The sequence below is a fragment of the Varanus komodoensis genome, unplaced genomic scaffold (assembly GCF_004798865.1).
Source record: "Varanus komodoensis strain SLA01 unplaced genomic scaffold, ASM479886v1 scaffold18_1, whole genome shotgun sequence".
In the NCBI taxonomy this organism is placed as follows: domain Eukaryota; kingdom Metazoa; phylum Chordata; class Lepidosauria; order Squamata; family Varanidae; genus Varanus; species Varanus komodoensis.
This window is the reverse complement of record NW_025335548.1, coordinates 2137825-2152783: the sequence shown is the minus strand read 5'-3', so window position 1 is coordinate 2152783 and position 14959 is coordinate 2137825. Positions and strand designations below refer to the sequence as shown.

At 41.4% G+C, this 14959-nt stretch overlaps 1 protein-coding gene across 6 annotated transcripts in view; it reads right to left on the bottom strand.

Moving 5' to 3' along the window:
• Window positions 1-14959, bottom strand: part of OSBPL6 (oxysterol binding protein like 6) — a 102553-nt gene that overhangs the window by 33380 nt on the left and 54214 nt on the right. For 3 of the 6 annotated variants that reach the window (XM_044427097.1, XM_044427098.1, XM_044427099.1), the window contains 9 exons: window positions 13970-14241; window positions 9587-9682; window positions 7341-7463; window positions 5885-5938; window positions 4842-4955; window positions 4563-4733; window positions 4123-4255; window positions 2721-2824; window positions 2068-2154 (listed from right to left, as the gene is read on the bottom strand). In XM_044427097.1, the coding sequence (XP_044283032.1) occupies window positions 2068-2154; window positions 2721-2824; window positions 4123-4255; window positions 4563-4733; window positions 4842-4955; window positions 5885-5938; window positions 7341-7463; window positions 9587-9682; window positions 13970-14071 (984 nt within the window). In that variant the 5' untranslated portion in view covers window positions 14072-14241. Of the gene's footprint in view, window positions 1-2067; window positions 2155-2720; window positions 2825-4122; window positions 4256-4562; window positions 4734-4841; window positions 4956-5085; window positions 5141-5884; window positions 5939-7340; window positions 7464-9586; window positions 9683-13969; window positions 14242-14959 lie in introns of those variants that run through there. The other 3 variants (XM_044427100.1, XM_044427102.1, XM_044427103.1) reach the window with 2 other exon arrangements.

The window sequence follows — 14959 nt, the reverse complement described above, 5'->3', positions numbered from 1 at the left end:
TCACACTGCTGGGCAGATTCTGTCCCTCCCTTGATTCTGAGCAGCAGGTGAGGCAGAAAGAGAACATAAGAGTATGGAAGGAAGGAAGACAGAAAGGCAGGAATCTGATGGGAAGACAGAGAGAAAGAAAAGCAGAAACTAGCTACTCTGTGTTTACCTGGCTGCGAAAACACAGCTGAGCTAGAACCTACTGGTCTTGTCCTGCAATCTCTCTCTGCTTGAGGTGGAAGGGGTCACAATCAAGACATGGCACATTCCTTCATGCAGAGCCTTGTGGAAGGCCAGGCTAGAGGGTCTGCATGGGAATGTTCCTTTCCCTGCTTCAGGAAGGAATAGAGCACCAGTAAAGCAAGATGTTTTCATTTGGCTCTTCAGCGAGGGACAGGAAGAGAAGCAGCCCCATGGGCCACTTCCAGAGCCACTGAGTGTAAATAGAGACAGTTTTTATTTCACCCAATAGAGTTGTTATTTCCAAGCCTGAAACAGTCTGTTCATTTGGGTAGAGTCAATGTAAAAACAAAAAGGTTTCAAACTTCAGCTTCTTCATGGAATGAGGTTTAATGTGCATAGCTGGAACTCTTTCAAAACAGATCAAGGATCTATTTCTGTACATGTATCACAATGTCTTTTAGCTGGTAATATTACTTGGTAATATTCAAAACCTGGATTCCCAGTAGAATTCTCCTTTCCCAGGAACTGGCAGATTCGTTTGCTTGCTCATGCAGGCAAGATTTTCACATGCAGAAGGTTAAAGTGAAAGAGGCCTGGGGTGATACCATGAACTTTGTCACATATTACTTCAGACCAAGGATCCCATTTTTAAAGGCTGTCTTTTGTGAAAACTAAGGAAGTACTCCATGCAAGTAGAAAGAATCTAGCCCAGTTCTTCTGCGGTACTAGAGCTCTGTCTACTGGGATTTTGTCAGGGTGAGGGCTGAAGCAGTCTGAAATCCTACAATCCTTACTTTGGTAGGCCATCACTTCATTCTCACCTCATTCCATTGCATGTCTAAACCCAGCTTGTGAAGATAAAAGAGCATATTTACAAACCCCACTGTTTATAATCTAGTTATAAGGTTGAAGTACAGTTCCTGGGAAAGAACTATTATCCCTGGGCAATCTAAAGTAAGCTATAATATAGTCTTGTCTTATCTCTGGCTAACGCCGTAATTTCAATGATGCAAAATTACTTGTAAAGGCCTATAGAAGAAATGTTATCTACATTAAGGGTTGTAATTCTGTGCACACTTACCCAAGAGTATGCCACATTGAATACAATGATGCATGCCGTAAGCATCTATAACTAAAAAAATCCAACCTTGACTTTGGGCATCTTTATACAGGAGGACCTCAAAGGCACCACCTCTATGTAGGTAAAAATATAGTGTGCACTGTTGGATGCCGCTGCTAAATAGACATGTAATTACTGGTTGTGGCTTCCTAAAATATATCAATGCAGCAAAATAAACATACACCCAGCATATGGCTTTCCTGGACAGAAGAGATTTTTTTTGCTGATAGCACAATATCTAGGATCCAAAGAAGTGTATAACTAGTTATGCATTTCAAAGAGGACTTTTTATACTTAAGGTTCTCAAACTGACACCCCCAATACTGCATGACAAGCCGTTTTTGAAAGTGAGGTTTCTTAAAGCAAGAAGTGACTCAGCACAGGGGTCTTCAGTTCAAAGGAAAAACAGGAAAAAAGGAGATTCAGCTAGCAGAGCCTGGAACATACCTAAATTAGTTCTTTGGATACCAGTCAGCAATATTTTTCATACTTACAGAGTTGCCCCTGCCCCACTTTCTGTCTGTTTCCTTTTTTATATGAAAAATTCTTCATGTTAATATGAGAGTGAATGCAATTTAATTTGCGAGCATCGGGCCTTGTTCTTCATATTTTTAAATGTTTTTAAGAATGAAAGGACCAGTGCTCAAAAAACAAAACAAAACAAAAACAAAAACAAAAACAAAGAAACAGCCCAACCCAGCTGACTTCTTTTGTATTTTTCAAAAGAAAGATTCATCCAAAGTAGTAGTAAAATGGAAACAACATGAACTCAGTACCTGAAGCTGTATTTTAGTATCTTTGCTGACACTTTTTGTCCTCCATCTTCTTGTGACACGTTTGTCTTTCTTATCTACACAGTTAGCCTATGTCATAAAATAGTTAAAAGCAACAAACCACTGCATTAAAGCTCACACAGACAACATGGACAATATTGCAAAGTTAGTAACAAGAATCTTAGCATTAGTATTTTTTGCAAATAGAAATGTAGGAAGACTGCTAACTTAAGCAGACAATATGCCCACTGAAGACAATTTTAAAAGCAGATAAACTTCAAAGCACAATCCTACAGCCATTTAGAGTTTTCTGACTAAAATTCAATGAAAGAAGAGTTTCATTTTTTCTTTGACATAACAGTCTTAGCAAAAACAAAGAAAAGTTGACTATTACACTAGTAGAACACAACATTCAAATTCAGCAAGATTCTGCAAATTTGTGTTGGTTGTAGAATTTATAATCATCAGGAAACTGGAGTATGACAATACATTATTCTGCACACCCTGAAGTCTTTTATGATTGCCCAAAGAGTTTCTAGCAATGCGTGTTTGCAGAATGACAACTAGATCCCCTGGCAACCGCATGGGACATTTCAAGGACAAACTGTTTATATGTATAACCATCAGTATTTAATCCATTTAAAAAACATATTTACCTGTATGTCTGTGAAGTTTGGGGCTGACTGGGTTCTCTGAAGTATTTCTAAGTTCTGAAGAATTTTACTCAGTTCCACAAGGTTTGATTGGCAGTGCGCAAGATCTGAGGCAAATTACCAGAACAAAGGTACATTAGCCACCATGGCCAAAATTTTCTTTTGCAATTGTATCTCTTGCCTTAAATGGACCTATTTGCCTGTACTGCAGCATAATCACTCTGCTTTATGTGGAAAATACAACACATTTTAGCGACACTTCTGATAATCATAACGGGACGGGGATATGTGGCTCTTCCACTCTTCTGATCCTCTACAAGTCCCTGAACCAAGGGATGGAACAAGTGGAGGCTCGATTAATCTCTCAATGTGCTTTTTACCTGCTACTGCCAACTCCTTCATTCCTGCTTAAGGGAAATCAAAAATTCGAGGTATCACATCTGTTATATTGTCAGGTGATAAGCTAGCTATTCTAAACAAATAATTTGGTTTAAAAAGGAGGAACTTAACTTTAATAAGTGGAATATACTTGTAAATGTATAGGTAAAACTCAAAATCAACTCTCTTTTTAAACTTGCAATCTTATCACTGTTGCAGCTGGCAGGGCTAGAGGTACAACAGAGGCAATTTTCATAACTTTGTCTGGTTTTCCTCTTTTTTCCCTATCAAGCCACCTTGCAACACCCCCTTGCAGATCTTGCTGAGGTCCTCTGAGGCTGCTTCCATGCCCTTGGACAGCAGTTGCCGTGCTTCTTTCTGTGGCTGGGAGGGGTCGGGAGAGAGACTGGATTTTGGGGTCTCCCTACCAAAGCCACAGCAGTCTCTACTTAATCAATTATCTATACCACCCAACTATCCTGGGTGAAGCTGGTGGGAAATGTTGCAACCCTGAAAAGAACAGAGCATTCAAGTCATGAGAAAAAGATCCATCCCAAACCTGTCAAAATTTGCTTGCCTGATGACTTTGCCTGTGGCTGACTGATAAGGCTTTGTCTGGATGATGGAGGAGGGGCAAGAGCAGGAGAGGCCCAAAAGGCATCCAGCTGAACCTGGTGCACGACCTCACCACTCGATGGAGACAGGAGAAGACGAGAGGCCCCCAGGTGGCCTGGGAGGGGGGAGTTAAGATCACTGCTGTAGGAGCTGGAAGTGCCCATCGGGATCACACTGGTATGATAACCACTGGTACTTGTGGGCTACGTTAGAGCCCAGAATTGTTGACAGGGAAATATGAACTCTGCAAGGGAAGCATCTATAGCAGCTAAGATGCTATTGATTACTTTTAGGAAAGAAGTCTGATTAGCTACTGTAAATACTAGCAGCTACAATCTATTAAATTTAGTAGCAGAAGCTGCTGCTATGAAGTAAGGAGAAAGCCTGGTCATGAACTGAAGGAGGGACTGACCTTCTGCACACCTGTCCATCTCTGCAGAGTCCTGCAACCAAGCAACTACTTTACTTTGGCCAGTCGTGCATGTCGCAGGTAGGCTGTTACTGCAGGGGATAGGTGATTGCCATGGGAAGTTATTCGGTGAGACCTATGGAAAAAAATAAGAGAAGAGGATGGGGAGAGAGGCAAAACTTATACTGTTGGGAGAAAATACTGTGATAAAAACTAAGCACCACACAAAGGACATTGTTTCTTTCTGAAGAGGGAAGCAAATACAAATGTGGCACTCTAATCTAAATGCAACCAAACAACAAATACAGGATGCAGAAAAACAGGGGACTCTTCAGAAACCCACTTCCTCACTGAGAAGAACAGTAAGGAAATGTGTTAGAGGATTAAGCAACTACACGTGACCTTCAAGACAGGAGTTCTCCTACTTCAAAGACATTTCACACCTTGGCCTCCAGCACAGCAACGTTAGCAGCTGGTGAAGATTCTGCGGTTGAGGTTGAAGGGAAGATGTGGAAGCCGGCATCTCGTGGGGATCGTACAATCTCATTCTGACGGTATAATCTGTGGTGGCGCAGTTTTGACACCCAAGCATCAAACGAATCCTGGGACTTCACCTAGTGAAAGGGTTGGTGTGAATGAGGTGTTCAGAAGTGTTATTTACCTTCCATTGTGCCACGTGATGGTTACAAAACAGAAAGAGAATTAGGGGAAACACGCTTTACTTTTAAATGGTAGATGTGCTCTTCAGTGTCTAGGTCTATCCTACGAGCTTTCTTTTTAATGGACATAACTGATAAGCCAACATCTATGCTCCCATGGACCTTTCCCTTCTGAGTCTGAAAAAACAAGACAAAGCATTATCAACAGACTAGAAAAATAAGGCAATTTAATTATTCTTTGAGTAGCTGTCAGATCTCCATGTTCTCATCAAGGGGGATGGGTTGCACTTTTCACTTTGCCAAGCACCTAGAATCTCTGGAAGCAGTGGAAAAGTGCAAAGGACCCAAGAAGACCGAGGTCTCTCTCCACCGAAAATCTTGAGGATCTTGCCATGAACACAATGATCTAGTGGCCATCCCTTTTTGCAAGTTAAGACAGCTTGCAGCTTTGGTTTCTCTTCACAACTCAGCTTTTGACAGCTGTCAAGAGAAGCTAAAACAAAAACAAAAAAAGTTGTGTTCAGCCTCTTTATGTCGATGCCCAAGGGGGGGGGGGGTGTCCCTGCTGCACTTTGAGAGCAGGCATCCCCACAGACACTACTCGGGCGAGGCTTGCTATTTCAAGTGTAACTATACATGTTTGCACAAGTCTGACTTAAAAATTAATTAGATTTTTTTTAAAGATTGCCAAATTTCTTGAACTAAAAAACCCAGAGTTTTTTAGGCCCTGCAGTGTGCTGGTTGGGCACTTTAAAGGGGCTGTCACTATTGACAGACTGGAATCCTCTGGGGGAAAAGGGGGAGGAAGGAGGGGAAAGGCTATCCAGCGTCTGTCACTCCACTATGCCACTGGGGCATTGTGGGGAGGCCAGCACTGCTGGTGGCCTGGGCTAGCTTGGGAAGAGGTTTTTGTTACTCTTGCCAAATGCCTCACAACTCACTTCCTGGCAGGGTCCTGATCCAGGCTAGGGCACCTGTCTAGAGTAATCCCCCAAATCGTAGCTGCTAGCAAGGTTGTGCTTTGGTTCTAAGTGTCAATATTTAAGTGATGTAGCAGGCAATACCCAGCATGATTTATTTACATCAATTGCTCCAGATTTACTTACATCAATTGGTGACTTAGAATATTTCAACATTCCATTGTCCAGGACAAAAAAGCGCTGCAGAAAAACAATATGCAAATGAGCAAATAAAACCTGGAATGTTGAAACAATACCGCTAATGAAGACAGATGTACATTCTCTGTGATTACTAAATTCTAAATTATTTAATCTGGATTAATATCAATCTGTGTTTAATAGTTAATTCATAAGTATTCAATCTGAGTGACATGTGAATAGTGCTCTTCATATTGATTTTTTTCCTCTTTGGAGTACTGACTACATAAGCAGATACAAAAGTGACCTAAGTGGGCTGACATATAATGGAAAAATTAAAAGAAATGAATCAGTAAATTTATAAAAACATAGATGAAATAGAGTTTTTCAGGAAAGCTATTTCTACCAAACTCAAAACAAATAACTTTTTAAACTAGCAGAGATTGACTACCCTTAATTATTAAAGTGAAATATTACAACTATTTATTAATTTATTTATACTGCTTAATATACTATATACAGTATACTTCTTATATACTGCTTAATATAATGAAATCTACTGAGTTGTGGACCCTTCAGCTGTTGTTAAAAGACCTCAGGTGAAATGAAGCCACGTTATAGTGGAGCAGTGCTATCATCCCGATCTTCTCTCTTTTAAGTGCAGCAGCTTACAGGGTCAGAGAAGGAATAAGCACCAAGGCAATAATTAATGCCCTTCTGCTATGTTGCCAGAAAAAGCATCACAGCACCATTCAAGTGTTTGGATTACAACTCCCATAATTCCGGTCCATTGGCTGTGCTCTCTGGGACGAGGGCACCGGGATGCCTCCCCCTGGCCTAGCAAGACCAATTCCCACCCACAGCCCAGCAAATTTGTTTCCTTGACTACCAGATAAGGAGTGGCACTGCTGAAATGTTGCTTGCTCCTGTGATGCTGCCATGGGGCACTGGATTGTTCCAGCAATGCGAACTAAAATGAAGGGGGCCCAATTCCCCACAACATGGTGCCGGCACTTCCCTCCTTTCTTTTGGTATAATATGCAAGCACATCGGAGCGCTCAGAGGGTCAGCTGTTCCCTTTGACTCTCCGTTTCAGTGCTTAACAAAATCCCAAGAATACACCCAATGTACCCCTCTATGTGCTCACTGTTTCTGGGCCATCACACTGCATATTTGATTATGACTTGCTTGATACAGGGTGCAGGGAAGGCTTTCCTGGTTTCAGGGGTTAATGGACTTCAAGTAGTACTTCCTCTGATAAACATTACAAAGAAAGCATTATCTGTTCTTGACAGGAAGCATATATCCTCTAAGGAAAGCTTTGTGCAGATGATATAATAAACTCGCATGGACCGTAAAAATGTATTTCAGGAATTTGGAAGAGCAATTCAATTTGCCACAGAAATAATAACCCTTCTTTTTAATCTGAACTAATGAGCACTTGAGTGTTAAATGGATATTTTACCTTGTGCCAGCCTTTTAAAGGCCATTTCCTTTTCTTTAGCATGAATCCTTCATGTTTGTCTGGTTTCTGAACATTAGTCTGACCAATTTTCAGGCCTTCTATAATTTCCCAGCTGTCTGGCTCCTGAGGGAAGAGCAGGGGAGGGGAGGTGGAGGGAACACACCAAAGAACCTCATAATGTCAACATTGTCTGAAACAGTGGGCTTCCTCTGAGCCGTGTTTTCCAATCCCCCAAGGTGACAATACATTGTCAATCCAATCCAATTTCAAACCGTTTGAAGTGGCAATACAAAGGATCAAGTCCTACTGAATTCAGTGAACTTACTTCTAAGTAAAGAATAACAGGTGTGGGTGATATATGTCCATGCTCAGCAACTAATACAAAGAAATAATATATTGAATTTCGGGGCATTACACTAAGTGCACACCTTTTTGAGACCCCTCTTAGCCAAATAAGTAAGTAAATGAATAAAAATTCCAGTCCTTAGGGTGGAAGTATACATTGAACGGAATTCTGAAGTTGAATTTTTGCCCTCTTTCCCCGTTATAGGTAGGAATGCTTATCCAGTGTCCCAGACATTTTGCTGCCAGCCAATTGTATGGTAGAAGAGCAGCAGGATGCACGATACAAGAACGTCATATCACAGCTTCAGTGTTCCTAAACGTGGCAACAACTAAAATCTCTGTCCCATCCGAACTGCTCTAATTGTTAACAATAGAACATTGATGCATTACTGATGCAACATGGAGCTAGAATATATAGATATGGTGCTGGGGGGGCATTGCCACAACTGCAGCTATTCTACCTTTCATTAAGAGGTTTCTCATGACGTATGTGGACAAGCTACAAGCTTTTGGACTGGATCCAGTACTGCAACTCCACTGAGTTGTGTCAGCAGAACGGCGGTGGGGGGAGCATTCCCTCCCCATACACCCCCAATGTCTGCTCAGGAGGGAAAGCCTCCAAAGCAAAGAGGGACACAGTGGGGCTGGGGGGAGAGACACATTGCAACTGCATTGAATTCTTTCTGTCCTCCAAATCACGTGGAAGAAAAGTCATCACTCATACAAAAGCAAACACAAAATAAAAGAACAAATTAAGAGGTTAGCCATGTGCAGCGAAGCAGTTCGAACTACTGACTGCTAGTTCATGACCTCCCATCTGTGAATGCAGTCAGTATTTAGAATGCAACAATAAGTAGTTATATAAACTAATTATGCCTTATGTGAATTGTACAGACTAATTACACCTTTATTATTGAATAAGCTTGCAGTTGTTCAGTTTTATTTAATTTGCCTTTGTTATTTTCTTGTGGATGAGACCAAAACAAGAATAGACACATGGACAGCTTCAGTTTAACTTGGTCCTTCCAAGACATTAATATACAAACAAAGTATTTGTTATTGTGTTCCTAATACTCTTGATAATTCTGCTTTCATACTTTCAGAACATCACATATTTATTTATATAGGCATTTTACTTAACTGCTTTCAAGAATTCAAAACAGCTTATTTTAGAAATCGTAAAGCACCTAAATAAAATGATCATCAATAAAATATACACCCTGAAGTTGTGAAGCAAGGGGATACATGACATAACCTGCTTCCGTGTGCCCACAGACCTTGTTAGATCAATGTGGTAAGCTAAAAACATGAGGTTCTATCCAATTCTGGCTACTCTGTGACTGGAAAGGATCTGTCAGTAGAACAGAGAAAGAGGCATTTTTCAACCCTCCAGATCTGCTCTGAAGAGTTAGCAATCACAGAAAATTGCCTCCCTCCCAGCTCTGCTGGCAGATGGCTTCAGTCAGCTGGGTACTTACAAATGGATAGAACCCATCTAGCATTTGAATCAGCGCAAATTGGTTATTTGCTACTGTTTATTTCTAAACCTTGGTGATTCCCTTTCCCTAAGGTCTTGGTGCTCTGTGTCTTACTAAAAAATGAACCAGCTTTTACTTCATTATAACAGACACAGCCCTTGCTTTTTAGAAAGATGGGTCCTCACTCAAATTGCTTACATGTTTACATTTTCTACTCCATTTCCAAACTATTCTCCTCTTCTTTTGAAAGCATAAGGGTTGGTCATGACTCAATCTACGTTAATGGGGATGATTCGTTCCCTAAACAGAGGCAGCTCACCAGCAGCAGAACAAGGCAAATAGTTTATACACAGGAGTTCCACATTAAATATGCCATCTATTTTCCACACTAACTACTGGTAAATACCCCATAACTGCACTTACTTTGGATACAGTGACTGGTTCATTCTCTAGCAACTGTTTGCTAATTACCAGATCTGTGCTTCCAGAAGAAATATTCCGCTCTAACACATGGCCACTCTAAAACAAAACAGAAACAAAAGGGGAGCAAATGTCATGTCATACAAAATATATTTTCTTTGTATAAAGCGAAGTCCAAAGGCTGTCATGGTTTCTAGAAATGTACCGTGTTCCCAGAAACAAATTAACCATCACCAAAGTCGTTTTTCCTACTGCACAATTCAAGAATGTCAATACTGAGGATCCTAATGTGTTTCATAGCTCATAGCTGCGAAGGCCTATATGAATGTTAATTACATCACCCAAGAGTCACAAGGCAATATATAACTGCTACTCTCAAGATTAACTGCCTTGTTTATCTTTAGATGGAAAGCCAAAATGTAAATTCACTCAAACAACTAAATGAAATAAACATCTAAATAGGCAGGATATATTATTCAGTTGAGTTCTGATACACTATTTCTTCCCATAGTTTTGCATTCATCAGTGTTTTTCCCATATTCCTATGCTGGCTTCTTGTTTACTTTATTTTACCTTTATTCTCACATCAACAGAAAGAAAGACAGAGGGGCAAGCCTAAATATCATTGTTTCAGGGAAAGGGACTCAGTCGACCCTCAAATTCGTCCTCGATTGGTTCAACAAAACAAGTATGATTTAACCATTTGCCACTTCAGATATCTGCTTTCCACTATATCCCTATGTTGAGTATTCCTCCTCCCAAATGCACTGGGGGAGAGGGCGGCAAAGGGAGTGGAATGCAACAATCTACCCCAGTGATGGGGAACCTTTTAGAGACCGAGTGCCCAAACTGCAACCCAAAACCCTCTTATTTATCGCAAAGTGCCAACACTGCTGTACACACTGAATACTGAGGTTTTAGTTTAGAAAAATACAACTCACAGCCAGCCCAAGCAAATATATGTATATCCTTGGCAGCACACTGACAGGCCATGCGAAAGCTCGGATGAATCACGGCTAATAAGTCGTAGCTCATGACATCATCGCCTGGCGCCGCTACTCCTTTCTGAATACGCGCATGGCCCTATGTGCGCTGTTATCTGCTGCTCGGCTGCTGGGGCAACTTGGCTCGCATGCTCACAGAGAGGGTTCTGCATGCCTGCTGTGGCACACATGCCACAGGTTTGCCACCACTGATCTACCCTATTGACAGGTGAGGAAGCGTATCTCTGGCAGAGAGCTTGCACTTTGCGTGAAGGAGTCCCCGTGACATGGAACCCTGCACCTTCCCAGTTCCACATCACAGAAGGCACCGGTGCTCACACAGCGGGGCCTCTCTACAAACGCCCCCCACCAACACAGAGACTGCAGAAGGCGGGGCTGGGGCAGATGAGACTGTCGCCGGCAGCAGCAAGCTGCCAAGTGCCACGCCACTCTGCATGTCTTAGGATTGCTCACTGGATGCAAAGGAATGCCTGGATGATTCCCAGGTCTTTTACATGCTGTTTGGATTTTGTCAAGAAGAAGAAGAAATCAGGCCTTCCCTATCTTGCTCTGAGTGTGAATATATATTCTGCATTTTTGTTCTTAGGTGGTGTCTTATGCATTGTGTTTGGTGCAGAAATCTGCAAACTTGAACTACTGAGGCCATAAATATTTCCATGCTCTTTTTACTGTGTGATATAGATATAAACAGACAGAAAGATACCTTCAGTGGCACAGCAGAAATCTTGATACGCATTTCTACAACTGTTTCCTCAAGAGATTGTAACTGCACAATACTTGTACTATGGAAATGTCAAGTGGTTACTTGAACTCTCTGCCCTTTTAAACTCCTAATTGTATAGCTTCAATGCCATTCTGACACAGAGCAGGTGGATCCCCTTAAAGGAAAGCATCCTTAGAAAATAAAATATTGCAGAAATACACCCTAAATCCAAGAAACTATCTTTCAGAAGAGGATTTGCAAATCTATATGAAGGAGTATTACCATTACAACACACATAAAATGAAACTATATTTTGCCTGCGTAATTGCTCATACGGATTGATTTCCCCATAGAGACTCTGATGACAGTTTTCTTTTGTTGTGAACTAAACATTTTGACAGGTTTAACCCAGATCAAGGGAATTAAAAAATTAACAAACTTTACATATGTGTCTGTCACACGCTTTGATTTGACCCAAGGCCTTTTCACAGAGCAGGTTTCCTGATCATGTATGCAGAACTTTGTACAGTTTGTTTGAAGGAAGAGGCTGCACACAAAGCATACTGTGAGGGAGTCGGGGCTGCCACCATGTCCCACCCCAGCCTATTTGGACAATATGGAAAGGACTCAAATTACAATGAAAGTAATGGACAGAACTGTTCTTTACTACCCCAGACCGATGAACTGAAAAAGAAAGATCAAGTAAATTATCAGATATACAGAAAAAATGTAACTTATGGTAACTGAGATTCCAATTCTCAACACAGTGTATGTAACTCAGCAAAGTAATACAGGCACAGAATTGCACACAATGGTGCTGTTTGCATTACTTAAGACAGCAACTCAGCTGGGTTATTTTACTGTGGTTATGGTGGGTGTGGCACCATTTTGAATATGCAAGCCCAGCGCGGGGAAAGATATGTCGTGCAAACCCAGTAAGCATGGCTTATGCAAGGACGAAACAACTCTCATGGAACTCATGGCTTGTTTAGGTTATGTAAGAGTTGTTTAATAAGAGCCCACAATGAGCTGCAGCATGTCATCCAGACCCAATCACTATGGCAATCTTCCACCCACCAATCCACAGACTACGATTTATAACCATATTTGGCTGCTTGGGTGAGAAAAGGCATCTGTGTTACCACTGCCATTATAAATTGAGGGGAGATATGAAGGTCTAGTTTCCTCAGCAAAACTCCCACTCTTCTTTTCTTCTGTAGGAAAAAGTAAGGAGCATATTTTCCCATCCTGCTTGAGGCAAAACAGGACAAGAGATAAGCCAGTTTTCCTCTACTCTCTAGTTTGGGTGGTGATGGTTGAAAAATACATTACTTCTGTCCTGCTTTTGACAGAGAGGAGGGAAGGAATGAGGGCTTTGCTCACATCTGGCTTGCTGTACAGCTGTGATTACCCTTTCCACAACTGTATTGTGGGTAGTCAAGCTGTACAGTTGAAACCATCACAATGACAGTGCATGCATTCCAGGGTTAATTATTGCTTCAAGACTTGTGGGAGGAAATAACAGTTAGTGAATACTTTGGAGCAGAGTCATCAGAATATATGACTTAAACAAATCCTAAAGAAATGAAAAATTCAGGAAAAAATAGAGCATAAAGCCCAACAGTAAATTAAACCAAAGTTTTAGAAAGAAAGAAAGAAAGAAAGAAAGAAAGAAAGAAAGAAAGAAAGACAGACAGACAGACAGACAGACAGACAGTGTTTGTATAATGTTTATGATATATGCAGCAATGTTTCATAGTTAGAAAAGATAACCTGGTGGTCTTCAGAGGTATTTGAACTGCAACTCCCAGAATTCCCATCCAGCAGGGCCACTGGCTAGGAATTCTGGGTGTTGTTGTCAAAATGTGTCTGGAAAATGCAAAGTTGGGGAAAGCTATGATATATTGAATGCATATGGGGGAGGCAGGAGGGATGCACTGGAACAGGCATCCCTCTCCCACATACACACTCAGTGGCTTGCATTTTGAGATAATGTAAAATTTATGAGGGTCCACCCAATTTGAGGCAATTTTCTCCTCCCATCAGCCTGCACCTCAGGGCCATAAATGCAGGGGGAAAGGAAGGGACAGGCAACTTCCCTTTTGTGAACTTCCTTCAAATTATCTTCTCTTACAAAGCCAGTCAATGTTCATTGAGCAAGATAAAGAAAACTACACTAGGAATAAACTCACACCCCTAACTTCTGTTAATACTGTCCTTGAACCTGCCACTCCGTTTCCCTCTTGTGCATGCTGCTGCCACCATGGAAGCGAGAGCGCAAAGTGAGTCTTCCCCACACAATCTGAACAGCAGTAAAACTGCACTCTTGCCAGCCAGCCAGGAGCTGGGAAATGAATATAAAAGAAGAACTTTCCTGAAATTCCTGTTTTCCAGCAGAAAACTTCCCTGATGCAGCTGTTTTTCAGCTCCATGTGAGCTTTAAAGGCATTTTTGGAAAATAAAAATGGTACTTGGCTGCTGGCCAGCCATCCAGAATAAAGAAAACTGGGGAGAGGATTAGGGAGGATCTTGTGCAGATTCATCAGTGGCAGGAAGCAGCCTGGATGGGAGCAGACCCGACCACCAAAAGTGGTTGTTACACAATGAAAGTCATATGGAACCAACTAAAGAAGCTGGAGAGTTTCAATGTGGATGAAGAACATAGATTCTTTCACTCACCTGTCTGCTGTCCCTCTGAGAAGAGGATGAAGAAGAGGCACTTTTATGAGATGGTGTAGAGGTTTTGTGAGCAGGAGAGATACCCTTCTCCTCTGAACTCATCACTGCAGCTAGATTCTGGCAATCTCCTTTGACGCTAGTCAAGACCACATTAGTCTTCTTTCAGTCTTCCAGTGAAAGGAGAAGCCAAATGTTTTCCAGCATCATTTCAATTCAAAATGCATCATTGACATGCACAGCTCAGACAAATTCAAAAGGCATGTAAGCCAGACCTTGAAAAAGAAGGAAAGGAGTTGGAGAGTTTGTAAATGCGTACATACACATATATCTATATATTCTACTTTTTACCCCTGAAGAAACAACAACAAACAGACTACAAGGAAGGGATTTAGCTGTGCATTTAGTTATGAATCTAAGCCAGTGTCTTAGGACTTTCCTACCAAACAAATAAAAAGCCAGTAAATCCACTAAACTTAAACTCAGTAAGCAAAGCATGCATAGTCTGTATACAGATAAAGATGCAAAGCAATCAAGAAATATCAGGAGTTTGCATGGTGAGGGTGCAGGTCCATGGAGGTAGCTGGAAAGATTTTCCAAAAGTGTTGGTCTGGAAAAAGAGAAGGCAATTTTCTTTTAAAGGCTATTTGTGTTCTGCAGGACTTCAAAATAGTGTTTTCATTACTGGTAGAATAGTATTCCTCTTGACATGATATTGATTGTTCTCCCTTACCTGGTTACCTAAGCCAGCCCGCCAGCCAGCCAGCCAGCCTGTTTCCCCTATTCTCTGTTCACCACACCACAGTTTTGTTGCAAACTATATTGTGTGTGCATGTATGTACACACATACACATGTATGTGCCACTGAAAGAACATGTAGGAAGCCCTCAACCTATGGGGACCACAGCATCTTTCTCTTCTTCACATGTGAATGCCACTGACATCAATATGGTCATTCAGTGTAACCACTGGTCATCTGCCTTACATCCCCAG